This window comes from Mchenga conophoros, linkage group LG1, assembly GCF_057382185.1.
Source record: "Mchenga conophoros isolate Kocher_MC1m ecotype Shallow Benthic linkage group LG1, M_conophoros_male_GT1.1, whole genome shotgun sequence".
NCBI classification, from domain to species: Eukaryota; Metazoa; Chordata; class Actinopteri; order Cichliformes; family Cichlidae; genus Mchenga; species Mchenga conophoros.
In genome coordinates, this window is record NC_140526.1 from 25,622,455 (window position 1) to 25,643,156 (window position 20,702).

Sequence of the window (20,702 nt, forward strand, 5' to 3'; positions counted from 1 at the left end):
CCGCCCACCCCTACACATCACCAACTGAATCATTAAATACCCATTTATTCAGCTTCACTTTCCGCACTCCTACACAGAACACAATCTGGTCTACGAAAACATCAGCACATGACAGTGAACATTTGGACATTTTGGTCAAAACAAATAACAAAGATGCCAAACGTAATACCCGAGCAGCTTGCCTGCATATGTTTTAGCATCTGTGCTCTTTACTCGTCTCATCCTCAACAGCTGTGTCAAGTAACCAGCCAGTCAGGCTTATACTCAGCAGTTTATGCAGCCGTTCATAAGAAAAACATCTAAAACAACAACCAAAAAAAAAACAAACAGAACTCATAAAACTCAAGACAAACAACCTATAATAGAAAATAAGTGATATTAGAATGACATGGAGAAAAATAATCCAATCTGAGGGGAAAACAAAACTAAACAAAAACAGAGGAAAGTGCTAGTTATTTTCTGTTGTGTGTTGCATTAGCAGATTTGCAAGTCACATGAATCAACCATCAACAACCTGGGCCACTCCTCCAGCCCAATCTTAGAGTCCCACTAAGGATATTGCAGAATGGGAGCAGCACAGCCAAGTGTCTCTCGTCTCTCTGGAGCTCTGTGTCATCTGGACCTTGTGTCCAGGAGAGTGGACGGAGGGAAAGATGGGCACCAGAGGAGAGTCGGGTGGCTGAGGGGCTGTAGTCCTGTGCTACGGGGCCAGCTGCACGCTTGCTGTGAAAAAAGCATGACGGTGACAGCGGTACCCCTTCAGGCAACATAGTGGTACTGGTTAGGAGTCTCCTTGTCACGTTCCATGTAGTCTCTATCTATGAGCGACTCGATCCGCTTCTTCAGATCACCCGGCTGTGGAGAGTAAGGAGAGTCAGGTGAGCTTTAGGTGCATGGGGAAATAAAATTAATTAGTTAATTTAAAAAAGCCCCAAAACAGGCTTAATCTTGATCACCTTGACAGGGAACTTCAGCTGGTTGTAGAGCTCCGATACCAGCAAGTTGTGACTGAGGGTCTTCCTCATCTTCATGATGCGCACCACTGCTGCATCGATCTGATACTGTCTGTCCTGAAACACACGCTCTGTGGTGCTCACCTGCTCCTCTACCTGTAGGGAAAACAAATAAATAAGTGTGATGAGTAAAAAAAGAACAAAAAAACCCCCAACTAGTGAACGAAAAAACCAACCAAAGACCAAGACGTTATTTTTACCGTTTCCTTCATTTGGATCTGGTTGATCTTGATGCGGAACAGTTTATGTTTAAAATCATTGTTGAAGTTGAAACGGTCTCCGTCCTCCACGTCTTTCCCTCGAGGGTTCTTGTTGAGGACGCGTGCCTTTCCGCAGGCCAGAGACTGCAGCGTGCGCTTGAGCTCTCCCTCTTCTGTGAGGGATAAGAGAGCAGCCATGTGATACAGCAGGTACCCCTCCCCAAACAGAACGGTTAAACTGTATAAAGACACGCGTTACCTATGCCAGTGGCAGCCCGAATCTCCTCCATGCTGAACTCTTCTCCCTCATTAAACATGAGCAGTACCAGCGTCTGGAACAAGGAGACCTGCAGTTCCTTCTTACCCTGCAGTACAAAGTAGTCATTTTAAATCCAGGTGCAGTCCAGATGTTTTCTCAGCCCAGTGTATCCACCTTCTCCACGCTCCATTATCTCTTACAAGGCTCTTACCTCTTTAAACTCTGCCTTCAGTACAGCATGGCCCAGTGTGGGCTGCCACTGCAGCTTCCTCCCACTGTGCTTACCCAGATAGAACAGCTTGAACACCTCCTGGAGTTTTACCATCTACCAGAACATAAAAATATTATTTGTATCAACACTGTCTTGGATCGAATCAGCTGATTTGTTTTGTTTCATGCAGTGGTCAAGTGTATTTGTGTGCCAGACCTAAATGCAGAGCTGCTTACCTCTGTGGGCAGGTGCACCTCCATGGGTGTGTATGAAGGCCAGTAGCCCATAGTGAGGATGTTCACAGTAAGTTCTATGTTGCTCGGCTCACTCTGGTTCTGCATATACTGAGTTAAAAAAGAACAATTGTTTTACAATGATGCACTAAAAAAAAAAAAAAAAAAGCATTTTGAGACACAAATAAAGTGGAGTGTGTCTACAAAGCTCAACAATATCTTATTTTTCAGGAGCTTGGGGGAAAACAAGTGACTGGACTTCTCATACGAAGCTTCTTCATTTATCTAGTTTTGTTTATGTGCATGAAGACTTCAGGTACCTGTTTGAACTGGATCATGATGTCTTTGGACAGCTCCATGTCTTTAAACATCCCCTCGAGTTTACTGGTAAACGCCGCCCCACATTCTGCAGGAAGTCAAGACCATGAATATTACAGCTGGCTGCTTCTCACACTACCACATTACCACAGACACCCATGAGAGTCTATATTAGCATTAATAACTTCATATTAGAACTTCATTTAGAGCTGCTGCTGCTATATTACTGCAACATAAAGATCCTCTCTGCAGTTAAAGCGGCATCAATCAAATTTCAGAATATACTGCATGCACAGGATAAGGTCAACCAAAAGGCCAGTTTCCTCATCTAACTGCTCTAAAACATCAAGCATATATCTATAAGTGAGGCATGCATGTTGATTAACAGCAACGTGCTGACTGTGAGGTGTGAAACATTTCCCATCTGCCTTAAAAAACAGCTACTCTGCTGACTCAGCATATAAGAGCAACAGACAATTGTTCAGGGTTTCCAGTATAAACAGGATATCTGGATGACGGATTACGGAAATCCAGTTCAAGATTTTTCTGTAGGACTGTCATTGTTTTTAAAATCTAATGAAAATTTAAACTGTCATCAGACAGCTGATGTTGTCACTTTTATTTTTTTTTTAACTGAGTCTGACTGGTCAACAGAACTTGGACTACAAGCGGACTCTCATCTGTTTATAGACTATATAAGATATCGGACTAGAGACTTACCGTGTTTGAGCTTGGACAGCATGGACTTCTCAGCATCAACAGAGGCACTCTTGCCAACCAGCAGGCGTTTGGCCAAGTCCTTCTTATAAAAAGCTTCAAACACATCTTTTCCTGGATGTACAAAACAGATCAAGAGGCGTCAGACGGAAACAAACTTCCTATTCACTAGTAAGACTAACTGGGTGAAAAGCAAACAGTGACATATTCATTAAATATAACTAACCGTGTATGAAGCGGAAAATTATCATTATCTTATCCAGTATTCTCTCCAGCTCCTCCTCCGTAGCCTCCTTGTTCCCAGCTCTTAACTTAGAATCCACATATTTAGCTGCATGGAAAGCACAAAAGCGGTTATCACATGCTGGAACTAATGAAAACCGCATTAAAATGAGCTGTGTAAATTCATTTAAGCGCACAAAGGTAGTGTTTTATACTTCCAAAACTCTTAAAAATCTAAATTACTGAAACAAATTCATCATTAAATGACCTGGCCTACCGATAAGCTCTGCAGGCTTGTTGGGCCTCTTGTTGATGAAAGTTTCAAAAGCCTCCTTCATGGCATTGATGAAGCTCTCATTGCGTGCAAAGCAGCTCTGTGCCACGTTGTCCATCTTGTCTTTGAAGTCCAGCAGGTCTTGTACCATGTCTTTGTCTTTCTCTGGAGTGCATACAATCTCTCCTCCAAAGGACTGAAACCAAATACAGTGTACATACACACGTCTTAGACACAAAAAGACCAGGACACATTTATTTTGACAGTAATGATTTGTGTTGATGTTTACAAATGTGTTGGGTCTTGTGTGTACCTTGATGTAATCCCTCCAGAACTGCAGCAGTGTGGGAAGTCCTCCCTTCACTTTGCTGAAGAGCTGGTAGAGGAGGGTGAGTTCAGTCACACGATTCTCATCCAGCAGAGTGCTCAGACCTGTCACAAACATGCTACACGTGAGTGCTTTTTACATACTGAAAATGTTTAATTACGTACATAAAAACAGGATACAGCTCTACAGGCAGGACAGCTCAACTAAAAAAGTTGCTAAAGGAAAAAAAGAAAGAAAAGAATACTCATGTGTACCAGTTTAACAGAAACCCAGCACTACGTCAGTTTGTGGCTGTTTGCAAAACCTTTCACACTGACATACCCTTTTGCAGTATTGCAGTCATATGTTCTTCTAACAGCTGTTTCTCAACACAGCTAATGAGACGTTTCCTGTTAAACAAAGAAAACAATATAAGACAAACCAATCGTAAACAAAGTTCTCTGCTTGCCAAGCAAAGCTGCTGTTCTTCAGAATATCTGTTACCACACCTATAAAAAGAAAAAACTATATAATAAATAAATATTTTGCCAATTATTCCTTCAGGATCGTCTCCTTGTGAATCCATTCACCACTTCCAGCATGACTGCTGTTTTTTTAAAAAGGCTCTGTGGGAATCCAGTTCGGTCCATATGCAGATGCACTTTTGTGATGCACACTGGATTCCCTCCCCCATCAGCTTAAATTGCAATTTGAAGAGGAGGATGAAGTCAAAAGGAAACAAATTTAGCTGGTGCTCAGTTGTGGTGTGTTTGTGGGGCTAAAAAAATTCAAGTTATGTGCACCAAATATAATCAGTAAGTCCTGCACAACCCCGTGGACAATGGAAAAATAAGGAGCAAGCACCTCATACGGGCTTGCAGACTGTGGACTGTTTTACTGAAACATGCTGTTTGATGTCTGAGCTGTGGTCAGAGTTCTCATCCACAGTGATGATCCTTTACATAAATGCTTACATCAATTTGCATTTGGTGCAAGTTAGAGCTGCACAGTTAAACTGCAAATGCATAGCTGCACGTGGTCAGAAGGGAACTTCCAGGGTGCGATTGAGACGATCATAAATGAGTAAACCAACCAAAACATGTAGATTTTTTTTATTTAAATAGAATCAAAAGATAGTGTAGTAGTGTCAAAGTTTGTGATGGCAACAGTGCTTGTTGACACTTTAAGGCACCACTGGCCTTCTGACTCAAAACTAAACCTCATTTAGCAGTTTCTATATCACTATATGGTAATGAATGGTTTTTAAATGTTCTTTCTGAACGTTGCATGAGAGCTGTTTTAAATGGCGAGTAGGCAATTTTACCTTCCTTAAGCTCCCGCAACCCTTGAAAAGGATAAGCAGGTATAGCTGATGGTTGGATGTCTCAGCGATATGCATGAATATAATAAAAATCCAAATAAATAAATAAATAAGTAAATAAATAAACATTACTGAGTGCTCTGATCGAGGTAGCTCACGATTCGATCATTTTCCTCCTCCAACCGACGAGCCACGTGGTGCAGGTACTCGGGTACCTGAACACACACAAACACACACTCAGCACTGCTGATGACAATCACATGACACACACACCCACTGGTGGTCTCACTCACGTCTCTCTCCTGCATCAGATGCTGTCCCTCTGCTGCATACAGACGATTGGTCTCAGTCAAAAATCTCTCCTCAAAGGAGTCTTTGTAAACCTAACAAGAGTTGAGAGTCATGATGGAGAAATACTGGCATGCACTCTAAGCGCCCACGTGACGAAGAGGCGATTGTGTACCTGCAGGTCTGACAGCATGCCAAGAAGACTCCTAAGCAGACTCCGGTCCACGGTCTCTCCATTCCGCTCCAGTTCAATCTGCTCCAAAATGCCTTCCACTGTTCGCTTTTGAACAGCACTGTCGCTCACGATGTGGGTGCGAAACAGCTCCAAACCGGTGTCCCTGCAGCGAATACATAACATCAGCTTTCTGAGAACATCTTTACAGACACAGTGACTGGAATTAACTATAATTTTACCAGATAGAAGGGAGTAGAGAGTTCTGCAGCACATAGGTACGATCCAGGAAGAGAAAGATGCTCCGGATCATTATCTACAAAGAATTATTAGATTAACATTCCTACAGTCCACTAAGGTTTGAGCAGAGCAGATTTAAATGGATATCTATCAAACATCACACTCACAGTTTGCCTACAGTGGTCCTGCCAGCAGCGATTCATTCGCTTCAGGAAGGAAAGGTTGTCCAAAGACTCTGTGAGGTCCAAGTTAAAGAAAATCTTTTACTGAGGCATCAAACCCCAGCTCTGAATTATATTACAGTACCTCTAATGAGATATAATGACAAAGCATGTTTATCTAACTTCCTCTTAATACTTAAAAGAACAAACTTCAACCAGTGTTAATAACCAAACTACACATTTAGCATCGCTTGACGTCTGCCAGCAGACCCCAGATATCATTGAAAGAGTAAAGCTACCAATAAGCTCCAAGCAAAATCCACCTTGAGGTCCCAACTGCAGATTTATAAAGAAGGTGGAGCACTGCTTTATCTTATCTGTGTGCAGCCGATCTCAAACAAATTGCTACTCACTATATAAGCAATACCCAACTCTTGTCTGCACACAGATGAACAACATCTGGAAACTAGTGTCCGGTTACAGATTTTCCCCTCATCAAACTTAAGTAATTTAGATATTTATCTCTTATAGTGAGAAACTTGTTATTATCAAGTCAGTGGATATAACATATACTGACATGATTTCACTCCACAGTTAGCGGAGAATCATTTTGGTTTCTAGTAAAGAAGATATCAGGCAGATCCTACTTGCTTCAACATTTCAGCACATAGCTTGCCTGACATGCCTGTGCACATAAAAAAGGATATTCTCTAAACTGGTGGATCTGGGCCTGCACGTGATCTTCACAGACTTGCCGAAGCTGCTTGTACAGAGTCGGTGAGACTTTATACGAGCACAGGTTCTCCACCGCCTTCAAGTGCAGCAGAAACAAAGAGAAAACAGGAGACAATTGTTTTTATATGACAGGACAGACAGGTGATTTGGAGAATAATAACACTTACTTTAACACTATTAGTAAAACATCATGGATTTATGTGAAAATGTGGTGAAAGGCTTTGAGATGCATAACAGTTTAAAAGCAAACAAACACATCAGCAGACGTCCTGTACGTGATGCAACAAGCTCAAAACAAATGGCAAGTCTTCACAAGTTTATTTTAATCCTCGGCTGTTCTTCAACTTCAGACTCATTTAATATTCGTGGCTTTATGGTGTTAGAAATGTCGAGACTGCAAAGCATTTGAGCTTGACATGCCCCGTTGTTCCGTACCAACATGTTTTTAAGGCCCAGCAGTGCAACACATTACTCAGGGTGTGAAGAAAATAAGTCTAACTCTAGTTTGGTAATTAAAAAGACAAACAGCAAACCTGATAGAGCTCCTCCAGGTTATACTTGATGGAGGTGCTGTTCTGGATTGCACCCACCGCATCTCGCAGCTTCAGCCACGTGTCCTCGGTGTAGTTCTCTGCTAGTTTTGGCCTATCTGTTTACAAAAACACAACAAGACTCACTTATAGGACTAAAATATGACCATATTAGGATGTGGGCAGCACATCCTAGTATCATTTCCACTTGCAGAGCATTTGTTTATTACAAATGCTCTGCAAGTGGAAATGATAAAACCTGAAGAATAAATGTTCAATGACATTTTCAAAGTTTTCTGTCATATGTTGAAGGTAAGGAAAGCAAGTTTTGATACAATAGCTTTACTGTACTTATGAAGCCATCAACACTGGGATGACTGACAATAACCTACAGAGGGAGTACCTCCACACACTTTGGACTCTCAGCTATGTTGGCAAATAAACATTTATCCTGCTGGAAATTGAACAAAGCAAATTTACTGGTCTCTCTGACTCAATCATTTATTGACATTTATTTATTTGCCAATCTTTTTCCACACACGAAATTTCTTTCATTTCTAAAATGTCCAAAGTAAATGGTTAATTGTAAAGTGAAGTGCTGTAACTTCTCAATATTAACATCAACCTTGATTTAAAACAACCTCTTATTTAACCCTGGAGAACCCATGGGATCAAATTTGACCCCATGGGTTCCCTAGAAAAACAATAGGGTCAGCTCTGACCCCATGGGTTCTCCAGGGTTAAGTTTTTTCCCCATTTGTGGTGTGAATTAATAGACTGACAGAACAGCGGTATCTTTCAGACGATCAATTCATTCAATGATTAGTTATGTCAGATATAAAACCTCGTGCTTTTACTTTATACAACAGGTGCTGGGATTTAGGAGTGGCCCAAAACTCCATGGCTGGTGGATTTGGCACAAACAGCTATGCAGCATAATGGAAAATGCATATCAGTCTATCAGGAGCAAGCCCTGGGTAAAGGTGACATGTGAGTGCTTGAGCACGGCAGTAAGGGCAGCAACTTTTTTTTGTTTTGTTTTGTTTGTTTATCTTTTTACAGGCATTATCTGAAAGTAACATCCTCTTACGTGCTATGGTATCTCTGTGTAACTGCTGCTGTTAGGTAACGCATTAGAAGAGGCTCAGTGACAGTACCTTTGAAATTTTTGATCACTAGTTTCTTTGACGTGCCGGTTTTGCCTGAGGCCACAGCGGAGGTCCTGGCCATCCCGTTGGCACTGTGTTCCGTTATAGAGAAGCTGGCCCTCTTGTCCTGTCGGGTGTCCTCTGCCATTATCAGATTAGCGCTTTGGCTTATCGCTGTATGGTTCAAGTGTTTTGCTAACTTACTGACGGGCTGTTTACTCGCCGTCAGCGGGGCAGCCTCTATATTAAGTTACTTGTCTTTGGTTGACAGCACAGGCACTCGCAGCCTATTTAAAATACATTCACGGGGAAAAAAATGACTTAATACGAGGTTAACTAATCCGAAAACATAACTACCTCCTGCTAAGTAAACACACTGCTAGCTAACAGTATGTTATCTGAACCTGCAGCACACTTTAGCAAACACTTCTCGTCTTCTCATCAGCTCTATAGCTTCACAAGCTAGTCCATATCCCCATCGGCTACTTACAGGCCTCCACGAGTTTAACTGTTGTATTTTGCGACAGTACACTAACACATAAACGCGACATCGTTAGCGCTGACATAAAAATCCCAAATTACTGCTGGCTTTCTCTAACATGAAGCTAGCTAGCACAACAAAATGGCTTTTCTCAGACGGTTCAGTTGGACAGGTGCATCTTGGGTGAAAACCGGCCGGGTTGCGTTCAGGAACATATGGTGCATTTTAGTGTCAGAACAAATTGGTCAAATATTTTTGGTTTGAGATACTGTGTAGTTAACTTAAATATCAGTAACAATAAATCAGTTTGCCATCAAAAGGACAACAACTTTTTTTTTTGCATTAGTCATTAAATTAAGAAGCTCTAGTCATAATAAGAACTCTAAGGAGGTAAAATTGAGGCGTTCTCTGGAGAGAAGGGGAATGAAAGTCAGTGGAAGCATGACAGAATGAATGAGAAGGAGATAGGTGTAACAGTGAGGAGCAGACGTAGTGAATCTGGATGAGTTTAAATGCAACAGCACCCCTTACTAATGCTAGTGAGTACACGTTTACTGTTATGGCACGCATTTTCTTGCACACATGCTACTAGGACCAGTTTAGAAACACTTAATCACCTCTGATATTTGTTTGGCTCTTGTCATTGTAACGCACTTGTCAGCTATGAGCATCACCAGAGATAAAGATCTATATTACTTGTTAATGAATGAAATATACTGAAATATTTGTGTTTAGTCTTAATGTCTGTGAAGGCTCTCAGTCACCCATGTCATCGTAGTCTGAGGAGCTTGGAAGTCCAGATGCTTTTCTTTCCAAGCTCCTTAGACTGTTTAGTTTAAATATTTTATATGTGAAGAGGTAAACAAGGAATAGTACTGATGCACCTGCCTCACAATAACACTGCTCCAGGTGGTTTCTTAGCAGTGGCTACTGTTGAAAAACTCGTAACAACGGTGAACGCACCACTATATCACCTGCAGCCAGCAGGGGTTCAATGCAAATGGGCGGCGTTTCATATTGGACAAGCAGGAACTCTCTGGCTGCCATTCAGCTTGTATTATCCGGCTGTCGGTGCGGCAACGACCCCCAGCAGCATGGCAGTGTTGACGTTTAGGTGTGAGTTCATGTCCTGGTTTTCGGAGTACTGAGGCTTTTCTGCGTGTAGTGACTCCGGCCTGCCGTCCCGAGCGCCGCCTGCATTGATAGGTAGGTCTGCTGTCTACGCCAACTGCTCCGGGAGGAACTGGGCAGGGTGTGGACGCACAGAGCATCATGTCAGTGAAGGGGAGATTGACTGGAAAATAGGTTGATTTTCCTTGTGCGGGCACTCCGTGAGGGTTGTAGCCTTGCAGCTTTAACCACACTGGAAATGTAGCCTAGCTTTAAATTAACTTGCTAGCGTTAGCATAGCAAGAGAACAGTGTTTAGAAGCTAACTTTAGCCGAAAGAGCTCAGCTACGTGGTACTGAAACAACCTATCAGATTTAAAACTGGCCACGGCTTCCTGACATGACTAATATCCTAATGATGACTCTCTCACCTTCACACAGTCACTGTCAACAGTGATTTTCTTTTTCGCTGCTGCCTCTGTGTTTGGGGAGCTAGCTAGTGCTAACACCATTAGCTCGTACTGTTTGAGCATGAGGGTGTGAGGAGATCAATCTCTAATGGGTCAAATATAAATCAGTAAACTATACGATAAAGTGTTACTATAGTAGTGTAACAGGAAACTCAATACAATTGTGCTGTTGATATAAAACCGCATATCTGCTTTGTTAATCTTTTTGTGTCAGAACACATAACCTTTCACGCAACCCAGATCCGAAATCGCATGCCTTTAAATGTAAACACCAGCAATCCTCAGCTGTACTGTCAAGGAGAGACTTTAAAGAAATGTCAATCTCCTTATCTTAAAGAGAAAACGTCTTAAACAGTATCTTCTGCTCTTTATCAGGCTCTCGGTTGTAGGAACAACAGGTAGGCATAGAAGCCCAAACCTTCCTTTTCTTTACCTCCTTCAGCTCACCTGGCAGGGAGGCATTAAAGTGTTGAGATGTAAACCCTCCAGTGTATCCTGGTTCTGCCCTGGGGTCTCCTTCTTGTAGGACATGCCTATAAAACCTCATCTAGAAGATTTTTAGGAGGCATCCTAATTAGATGTCCAGCACCTTAACTGGCTTCTTTTTATACGGAGGAGTGGCTCTACTTCCAGCCTTCCTTCTAAACGACCAAGCTCCTCACCCTCTAAGGGAAAGTGCAACCACCCATCAAAGGAAGCTTGTTTCTACCACTTGTATCCGATATCGTTCTTTTAATCACTACCCAGGGCTTATGGATGTGGGAGGGCGTGGGAATCGACCTTTCAAATCGACAGCTTTAAAGCACCTTACATTCACAGACTCACACATCACACATGTAAAAATTCACATACATGTATAGTTTTATGAATAAATTATATGCTGAGTATATCCAGAGACTTAATGATTCCTCACAGGGAAATGTTGTACAGTCCGCTTTCCACATTGATTATTTGAATTTGTCTGCAGCTTTGCTGACGCAAACTTATTTTGTACCTCCTGTAGATGCCTTGGCCAAGATGAGCGTGAAGGCTTTTGAGCTAGTCCCCGCTGTGGAGCGAGATCTCCTAATGGGCGACAAAGCTCGCATCAACATTGAGTGCATTGAATGCTGTGGAAAGCACTTGTACGTGGGCACCAATGACTGCTTCATCCACCACTTTCTGCTGGCTGAGGTCGCCTCCTCTAAAGGGAAGCCGGGTTACTTGGCTCAGAAGTTGCTGCACAAATACCTTGGCCTCAAGAAACCTGTTGCTGAGCTGCGGGCTGCTTCTGCTCTGGAGCGTCTCATAGTGCTCTGTGAAGGGTTAGTGTTCCTCGTTGACATGGTGACGCTGGAAACGGTGCCCTCGGCAGGTGGAGGTGGAGCCAAGATCAGGGGCGTGGCATCATTTTGTGTTAACGAGAACCCGGTGAACGCCGATCCGTTCTGTGTCGAAATGGGCGTGCTATCCTCCAAACGGCGGACAGTCCAGATTTACATGGTGTACGAGGACAGAGTGCAGCTGGTGAAAGAGTTGACAACGCCCGAGCAGCCCTGTGCTGTCAGTCTTGACGGTTACTTCTTGTGCCTGGCTCTTACCACACAGTATATGATCCTGAACTACAACACGGGAGCCTCCCAAGACCTCTTCCCTTACAACAGCGAGGAGAGGACACCCATTGTAAAGAGAATTGGCAGGGAGGAGTTTCTCTTAGCAGCACCTGGTGGTCTGGGTAAGTCAGAACAAAAACAGTCCCTGCAGTGAATACTTGGAGTTTTAAGATGATATCTCAATGGGTGACAAATTAAAAGAAATTCCAACACAAGGGGCCTTAGTAAGAACAGATCAGCTGCGCGAGTGTGTTTTTCTGAGAAGAAATACATTGTGCAGGATGTATTATATTAAATGTTTAGTCTGTTTGAAGCTGCAAAAGTTGTGACTCTGTAGTTTAACAGACTTATTATTTCAAATCCAGATACAAACTTAGTCTTCATGCAAATTTGATATGAGGTCAAAAAGCACAAATTGCTGTGTTTTGGATTAATGATTGTAAAACAGAATTTTTCTGAATCAAGATTACGGATCCTTTTTTGGATGAAAGAAAGACTAAAGCTTAAAAAAACCCCACTAGTAATATTTGTGATCCTCCTATCATTGTGATTGTTCAGTACACAGTGATTTCACACCTACTGATGTCTTATCTTGAACATAATCTACTCTAGAGCAGGTTTGTCCTGCAGCACAAGTTTCCATAGTAATCTGTTTCTTTTAATTGAACCTTCTTGAATTAAAGGTGAATCTACCAGGATAAATCCAAATCCTGCTTTGTAGTACAGAGGATTGTACATTAAACATTCTCATCTTCATGAAATAGTTTGATAAGGACAACCAGAGGCATTGTCATGTTTGAAGGGTCCACTCCCATTGGCATAGAAATGTTTCATCACAGGATGAAGTTCATCAGCTTTGTGTTGCTTTTAATTTCTCTCTCTAAACCATGTAAAGCACTTTGCTCCCCACAGCATTACACAGTCACCAGCTCCATTCACTGCAGCGCTCCGGGTTCAGCCTTTCTTTTATGTGTCACACATCTGTGTGAAAATACATTTCAGGCATTTTGTGTAGGCTAACATCTCAAAATAAAGAGCGTATTGTTTTGCTCACTATCTCTTAAATGTTGTGATTCTCCAAACTTATTTTTGGGGCTGTTTAAGGGAACATGTGCATTTCCTTTTTAAAATTAAAGTACTGTGTGTAATTGGTGGTGTCTGAAGGATCAAATTGTGTTCTGTAACTTTGACAGCATGTGTGCATCTGCTTGTTTATTAATAAGAATCACCTTGGGGTTTTTTATTATTGGTCAGCTGTAAAAAGCTGAGGGGGAATGGTTGTCACTCTGCTGGGAAGGCAGGCAGAGTATTGATCCAATACCGATACCAATGCTCGTATCGATACCTGAATCGGTCCGCCCACCTATACTTAACATGTCCATGTTGATCATTAAAACTGCTTTTCCACATGCCATCTCCAGGAATGTTTGCCAATGCAGAGGGTGTATCTCAGCGAGCTCCGGTCAGGTGGTCAGAGAGCGTGATTGGTGCCGCTGTGTGTTTTCCATACGTGGTGGCGTTGGACGAGAGCTTCATCACCATCCACAGCATGTTGGACCAACAACTTAAACAGACCCTTTCATTCAGGGATGGCCATATTTTGCAAAACTTTGAAGGTATGTTTGCATATTGCTTGTTTCTAATGTCTACCAAAAGGTATCACAAATGGGAATTACTATTTAAGTAAATAGCATTTTAATTTCCTCAAGGATTAGGTTTAACTAACAGGTACTTTTTTGATGCAAAGAGCTCCTGAAAAGTGCGTTTGAAAAACAGGAAAGGATTAATAAGTGATATGGGGATGGAAATAGTTATTGCTTTGGCTGACTGGACTGTGTAACCAAAACTGTTCATCAGAAAGCGTCTGGATGGCGCTGTGCACTCAGGTCTCAACTCTTAATGGGATCTGAAGCACTATCGACCATTTCTTGCTACAGAGGATTTCAGTTCTGTGTTAAAATGAAACTTTTATTCTGCTTGGCTTTAGAATAAAAGCATTGAAGTAATATGAAGTCATCTTTGAGCTTCAAGTGCAAAACGACACTCATATGTGCTTGAAAGTGAACTTGAAGCTCTGAGCTAAAGCTCTCTGAAGCTTTCCGTGCGCTATATATATTATCCCTGGTTTGGCTGCAATCATCAGGTGCATGCAAAGCTTTCAATTTATGGAGCTGTTGTGAGGAAAAATCAGTCTGACCCCTCAGTGCTCTGTGTTTGTGTTTTTTGTAGGGAAGGTCATTCTGGCTTCTACTAAGGCCGTGTACGTCTTAGTACCTCTGCCGCTAGAAAGACAGATTCAAGACTTGCTGGCCAATCACAGAGTGGAGGAGGCGCTCATTCTCACAGAGGGAGCGCAGAGAAATATCCCCAAAGACAAGTTCCAGGTAACAACATGTTTAAGAAGATGATATGTTGGCCACACAGTGCACCTGTTGTCACTATTAGAAAATCTTAATATGTTAATTCTGCTTCCTAAACTAATCTTGCTGAGTTTCATTAAAGAGAATATTTTTCACAACTACAAACTCGATTCACTTCTAAATTGTCACTTTCTACTTCTGCAGAATTTGCACAAACGAATCCTCCAGCAGGCCGGATTCATACAGTTTGGCCAGCTTCAGTTTCTGGAAGCGAAAGAACACTTCCGGTAAGTCTGGGTCAGTGCTGGTCAACCCTCAAGTCATCAGACAGTTTTATTGACATTTATGAGAATGCCTGGAATATATTTTATAAAAGAATCATTCTTAATGGCTCCAGTTTTTTCTTTTTTAAATGCGATCAGGTCCATAAGATGGATATATTCTTTTGGAGGGGACACTTGCTTTCTACTTTTGTCTCTGAATACATCTGCAGTGGATTTTAGAGCATGGAATGGAGGTGTGATTTTAAGTGTAGAATTTCAGCTTTAATTGAAAGACTTTAATATTGTAATATCACTTACGAACATACAGCCGGGTTACTCTGTTCCTTGAATGTTAAAGAGCTGTGATTAGTTTAGCAAGAAGTACATGACTCACCCTAAAGTTTATCTCTAATCCTCAAAATCTGCCACATTTTGTACATTTTATCAGACTCTTGTGTTGTCTGTGTCTGCAGTGAGCTCATCTTTTCACTCCACTTTGAAAGTTCTGACAAATGCCAGTTAGAGATGTTGAGTTTTTTATGACCTTACTCTTATTTATTTGATCCTTCAGGAAGGGTCAGCTGGATGTGCGGGAGCTGATATCTCTCTGCCCGTTACTGCTACCAGCTTCCTCTTCATTCACGCGGTGCCACCCTCCTCTCCACGAGTTTGCAGATCTCAATCATCTGGCACAGGGTGACCAGGAGAAAGTGTTGCGATGCAAGAAGTTCCTCATAAGTTATTTAGGAGAGGTAACTGGATTCAGACCTGCACACAGTTTTGTCACTTGTCTTGTGTTAATGGTTTTCATTATCTGTACGCACAGGTACGAAGCACAGAGGTGGTGAACGGCTGTAGAGAGGATGTGGACACTGCACTGTTAAAGCTGTATGCCGAACAGGACCACGACAGCCTTTTAGACCTCCTGGCTTCAGACAATGCCTGCGTGCTAGCAGACAGTGTCCCATGGCTGGAGAAATATCACAAGTTTGTATACTCTTACGATCTAATCTTTTATGTTAACATGATTAAAAACTCAGAAACTGGTCCAACACAGAGAGACTTTATGATCTCCAAAATGTTGTTAATTATAGCTTCATTGATAAACATGCACAATGACCTAAAAGCTTTGGTTTCTAGTGTGTGTGTGTGTGTGCGTGCTCGTGTGAGCGCATGGTTTGACTGTTGTATAAATGGTGATTAAAGTAAATTAGTCCGACTTCTTTCATATGAAATCAGGCTTAAAATTCAGTAATTGGCAGCAACAATAACACTTGGGAATGACTGGAAAACAGAACTTTAATTATTACAGCTACAAAATTCACTAGAGGGATGGACTGAGATGGGTCTTCATTGGGTAAATGCTCTTCCTTCCTCCCACACTGTTAATTAACACCCTGGTAAAGCTTTAATACTATGTCCAGTTTAGGAAGGCAATTTAATTGCTTTATACAGAAAATGTAATCCTCCAGGGCGGCTTTGGCTTCATTCAGCTCTTTTCTGTCTTTAAGATATTTTGCGCTGGGGCTGCTCTATCATTATAATGGTCAGGATTCAGCAGCACTTCAGGTATGTTTGCAAATTTATTTTTTTTCTCAGTGATTTATGACTGAAGAATCTGCACTAATACGATGTTTATGAATTGAACCCTTTACGTTTCTGATAGTTGTGGATTCGTGTGGCAGATGGGGAGCTGCAAGACCCTACTAGATCTGATCTTTTTGAGTACATTGTGGACTTTCTCTGCACCTCCTCTAATGTGGACCTTGTATGGAAGTATGCAGACTGGGCCCTACGGAAGGATCCCATCGTAGGTTACCAAAAATGTAACGCTGCTGCAGAATTATTAATACTGGTCTCACTTGGAAGTTTTTGAGTCTTGCTGTCTGTCACTAGCCAATGCTTGCACAATATTTCCTAGTTCTAGTGTTTGAGTGTACTTATTCTGTTGCAGTACATTGTCTTAAAGAGCTTAGAGCTTTGCTCTGCAGACAGTTTGCGTCACTTCCAGTCATTTTGCAAAAGCTAAAGTAGTAACCTAATCTCTTTTCTTGCCCATAGATAGGTGTCCACATCTTCACTAAGAGGCATACCAGTAAAGACCAGCCGGAATTGAACCCTGATGATGTCATCACTTACCTGGGAAAGCACAACCAGGCGCTTCTGCTCTACTTGGAGAACCTGGTGCTGGAGAAAAGGGTGCAGGTACAAAAACACAAGCTGTGATGGCTGATAGACAGTGTTCAGGTCTCAGGCTGCACTCCCACAGAATGTTTAAGTATGAGGAGACGTGAAGGCGTGATATTCAGCTGTAGGTTGTTCATATTTTGGCAGCACAAATGCACAACCTCTGCAGTTAAGTGAGCAGGGGATTCAGAAAAATTGGAAGTGTAAACATTGCTTTCTGTCACATTTAAGGTTAAATAAAACCAAACCTTTCCTGCAAGGTGGCAAAGGCATCACCAGAAATTGTGCGTCCAGTATAAATGTTCCCTAATTCCGACATGAAAATGCATTTGAACACTTGACTAAATGTGAAAGCATTTTAGTGAAGCAGTTCACGTGAGACATGGTAGCTTCGGTGGTTAGCTCTGTCTCCCCGACTTCCCCTTCTAGTCTTGAGCTGTCAGAATTAAGTTACTTCTAAAGGGTGTGCACATCCTTAATTTGGAGCTTAAGTACAAGTACTTTTATAAATGGTTGGATGAATATTTTCATGAGTTCTTGAAGCCTGAAGTCTATAAATGTTTTCACATCAGCGAACTGCTGCACATGCACACAACTGAACACTTGCTGCTGCTCAGTGAAACCACAGTCTGAACTGTGGGCTGCAGACATGCTTCACTCTTGTAGTTTGGGAATAAGATCCTTAAAGTGATCCTGAAAGTAGGCCCCACGATGCCCCTTTTTCATTTTTCTAGCTAACATTAGATTCTAGAAACTTGCTTACCTATAGTATTGAATCATTGTAAATGGTTATTTTGGACAACTCTCATCGTGGATTTATTTTTAGGTTTCCATCTACAGATGTGCATCTTTAAAAGCTTATTTAATTTGAACTGTTTTCATGTTTGTGGATGCAGAAGGAGAAGTTCCACACACATCTAGCTGTGTTGTACTTGGAGAGGGTGTTATCTTTGATGTCACAGTCTCCAAAAGATGAGGAACAGCTGACCAAAGCTAGGGAAAGGCTTCAAGCCCTGCTCAGGGAGTCCGACCTATACCGTGTACAGTTTCTTTTAGGTGAGAAAAATATCTGTTTGTTTGTCTCTAACAGGAGTTTCTTTTTTCTTGTGGAATTACTTTGTAACGTCTCTTTAAAGATTATGAACAAGATTTAATTGATGCGCTCTAACGAGGTCTTGCTTTTCATTTAATTGTGCGTCTGGTGATCATTTTGGAGATTTTCATGATGTTTGGTGTTCTTGTGCTCTGTTCAGCTAAAATGGAGAACTGTGAAGAACTGCTGCTAGAGCGTGCAACACTACATGGAAAACTAGAGGAGCATGACAAAGCGCTGCACATTCTGGTGCACCAGCTCAGAGACTTCCCGTCCGCCGAGGCCTTCTGCATATGGGCCTCTTCTAGTAGAGATTCGGCGTACCGACAGCAGCTCTTTCACCTGCTGCTGGGGGTGTATTTGGATGGGAGCCCTCCTGGGCAATCGGGAGACAGCGGAGAGCTGGAGATGGCGGCAGTGGATCTCCTAAATCGGCACGGGGAGGTGTTTGACGCGGTCCGTGTCCTGCGAATGCTGCCAGAAGGCTGGTCACTTCAGCTGCTGCGTCCCTTTCTGGGTCGAGCCATCAGGGCCAGCATGCACGCCTGCCGCACGTCCAGGATCGCTTTAGGGCTCGCACACTCTGAAAACCTTCAACTGCTGCATGATAGGGTAAGAAACGCATTATAGTATTAAGCTAGATAAGTATATAAATAACTGCTCTACTCTTACGCTTAACGAAACACTTTCATTTTTAATTTTCTGGTTTCACGATCAAATAAACGGGTAAACAACCATGAAAAGTTTTTAACAAAACACCTTAAAACTCCTTTCCCTGTTATTTTTTTTTTTTCTCGTCCAGTTGAAAGAGTGTAAGAGACCCGTCTTTGTGTCTGAAAAGAAGGGATGCCACCTGTGCCACAACACCTTCAGCGAGCCCAGCGTGGTGTGTCTGCCCGGTGGAGTGCCTGTCCACACCCACTGTGTTGCCCAGAGAGTAAGAGACTCTCCCACAAAGAGACAGTTGACTAATAGCAGTAAACACACGTGAGACCTAACCCTTTTTAAGAAACCTCATGGCTTGGGATGAGAGGCACCAAACTACAGCAGGATGCGCTGAGATTTTCAATGGCTGAGGACTGTGGGGATGACAAAAGCACAGAGCCCCAGTTCCCCTAGTGGGCTCTGCAGCTGTGGAGTTAACAAGACACACAAAGAAGGCTGGGCGACTGTGTGGGGGACTCGAGCGCCGCAGTTGTACTGCACTTTCAGACTTACAGTTTGATTTCTGTTCCATTCTGTGGCCGTCCTGTCTTTGTTTTTTCTTCTTCTTTTTTTTTTTTAATCCTAAATTCAAGAAACTGCTTGAACTACAGAACATAATATTTGAATCTCATTGCATATATTTCTGAAGCATGAACAGTCTTACACTTTTCGGTCTAATCGGCTCCATATGGGTATTGTATTAATACTGTTCTAACCTGTCTTAACTCGCACATTACAGAGTTGGGTTGTAATGTGAATACTACAAAGGCTCATCAGTACTGATGGAAAAAGTCTGTTGTTCTTTTTCTTTTTTTGTATGTCTTTGACTCTTTGTTCTGGTCTCAAAGCTGCTTTCCCTCCACCCACAATGATGTTGTATTAGTTGGTAACTGACAAGCAGCAATTTGATCCAAACCCACTAAATGATTGTCATAGCAAGGTTTAAACAAATAAACACCAACCTTTTGTGGAGCAGCAACAACATAAAATGTGAAAATAACAGTGCTTCACTTATGAATAAGTGTAATTGGACATTTATTAGACTATACACATCACATTGACCTTCTACAAGTTGCACAAATGAGATGAATCCTTAATGATGTGACAGTTAATCTTACAGCGTAACTGAAATGAACCTGCATACATTTTGTCTGGTTTCAAGCAACAAATAAATAAAATTTCCATTGCCCCAAGCATGCATGCATACATTTTGTTTGTTTGAACAGGCCACTCATACTGTTAGATATCCTAATGTATGCATGTACGCAATACTGAGCAAAACATTTAAGTTGAAGTATAGGCTATTTGTTTAAAATTTGTGTACAAGATCAATCATGTAGAACAACAGGCCACGAACTACAACTCTCTCCATTGAAAGTGCAAAGTGCACCCGTCTCATTTCTGTGATTCAAAGAGCCTGTAAAATTCTCAGCTTTCTCAGTTTTGGATTTGCATTTAATGCAACAAGTGTTAAAACTGCCCGCAGTGAACGTGATAACAAAGATTGTGAGACTTCATAAAAATGGCAGTGTGTCCAAGAGCAGCAGTAGTATGCAATGACATTTAAGGTGAAACACTTGAGGAAAAAATGAACCGTGCACAAAATAAACTGATGGGTAAGTGGGTGAAAGATCCTGCATGAAGTCAATTAACAGTGTCTCTTCTTCACACACCTGTGACATCGTAACAGGAAAAGTAGTCAAGTTAGTTATGGCATCATAGTCTTTGGTCTATGAGAATGAGGTGGACATGCAAAGACAGGCTCCAAACATAAGTGTAATATTCTTTTGTTATGAAAATATAACAAAGGAATATTACACTTATGTTTGTCTTTGCAAGTTGCCTAAACTGTTTAAATGTTTTAAAGATCACAAACGTCCCACTAATACGTTCTTTTTAAAAAGATCATTATTTCACTGAGGTTTTGTGTATTCATTTGAATCCTTTCAGCAAAACACGCTTCAGAGGAAAATGTGTGTGTGCGGGATGTGTATAAAGATGTTTTCATCGGAAATTAAATTAGGTTTGACTCTCCAGAAATTAATTGTTCCAAACAGATAAAAATAAATAAAACATTTCAATTTCAGAAAGAA

At 41.7% G+C, this 20,702-nt stretch overlaps 2 protein-coding genes across 3 annotated transcripts; one reads left to right on the plus strand and one right to left on the minus strand.

Moving 5' to 3' along the window:
* Positions 1–25: 25 nt before the first annotated feature.
* cul4a (cullin 4A) lies at positions 26–9,005 on the minus strand. Its single transcript, XM_085271966.1, has 20 exons — positions 8,359–9,005; positions 7,205–7,320; positions 6,643–6,747; positions 5,943–6,011; positions 5,778–5,851; positions 5,539–5,701; positions 5,369–5,458; positions 5,208–5,290; positions 4,097–4,164; positions 3,761–3,879; positions 3,451–3,643; positions 3,178–3,282; positions 2,955–3,065; positions 2,237–2,322; positions 1,920–2,027; positions 1,684–1,797; positions 1,473–1,578; positions 1,214–1,386; positions 957–1,109; positions 26–855 (listed from the first exon to the last, which is right to left on the minus strand). Exons 1-20 carry the CDS (start codon positions 8,495–8,497, stop codon positions 760–762), a joined length of 2,271 nt encoding a protein of 756 aa, XP_085128092.1. The 5' UTR covers positions 8,498–9,005; the 3' UTR covers positions 26–759.
* tgfbrap1 (transforming growth factor, beta receptor associated protein 1) lies at positions 8,140–20,702 on the plus strand. Of its 2 annotated transcripts, none has more exons than XM_085271953.1 (13): positions 8,140–8,191; positions 11,413–12,123; positions 13,423–13,617; positions 14,231–14,385; positions 14,566–14,648; positions 15,196–15,376; positions 15,451–15,611; positions 16,136–16,193; positions 16,291–16,434; positions 16,686–16,829; positions 17,708–17,867; positions 18,065–18,516; positions 18,707–20,702. In XM_085271953.1, the coding sequence occupies exons 1-13, from the start codon at positions 8,140–8,142 to the stop codon at positions 18,893–18,895; spliced, it is 2,685 nt and encodes an 894-aa protein (XP_085128079.1). In that variant the 3' UTR covers positions 18,896–20,702. The 2 variants fall into 2 exon arrangements, with proteins under 2 accessions (XP_085128079.1, XP_085128071.1); XM_085271945.1 differs by lacking the exon at positions 8,140–8,191 and adding an exon at positions 9,810–10,036.

Coding starts and splice junctions, on each gene's coding strand:
- tgfbrap1 (XM_085271953.1), top strand. CDS start 8,140: ATGGAAAATGCATATCAGTCTATCAGGAGCAAGCCCTGGGTAAAGGTG. Junction 13,618..14,230: donor TATTTTGCAAAACTTTGAAG/GTATGTTTGCAT, acceptor TGTTTTTTGTAG/GGAAGGTCATTCTGGCTTCT. Junction 16,830..17,707: donor TGCTGGAGAAAAGGGTGCAG/GTACAAAAACAC, acceptor TTGTGGATGCAG/AAGGAGAAGTTCCACACACA.
- cul4a (XM_085271966.1), bottom strand. CDS start 8,497: ATGGCAGAGGACACCCGACAGGACAAGAGGGCCAGCTTCTCTATAACG. Junction 4,165..5,207: donor TACCTCGATCAGAGCACTCA/GTAATGTTTATT, acceptor TTTGTTTAACAG/GAAACGTCTCATTAGCTGTG. Junction 2,028..2,236: donor TCATGATCCAGTTCAAACAG/GTACCTGAAGTC, acceptor TTTTTAACTCAG/TATATGCAGAACCAGAGTGA.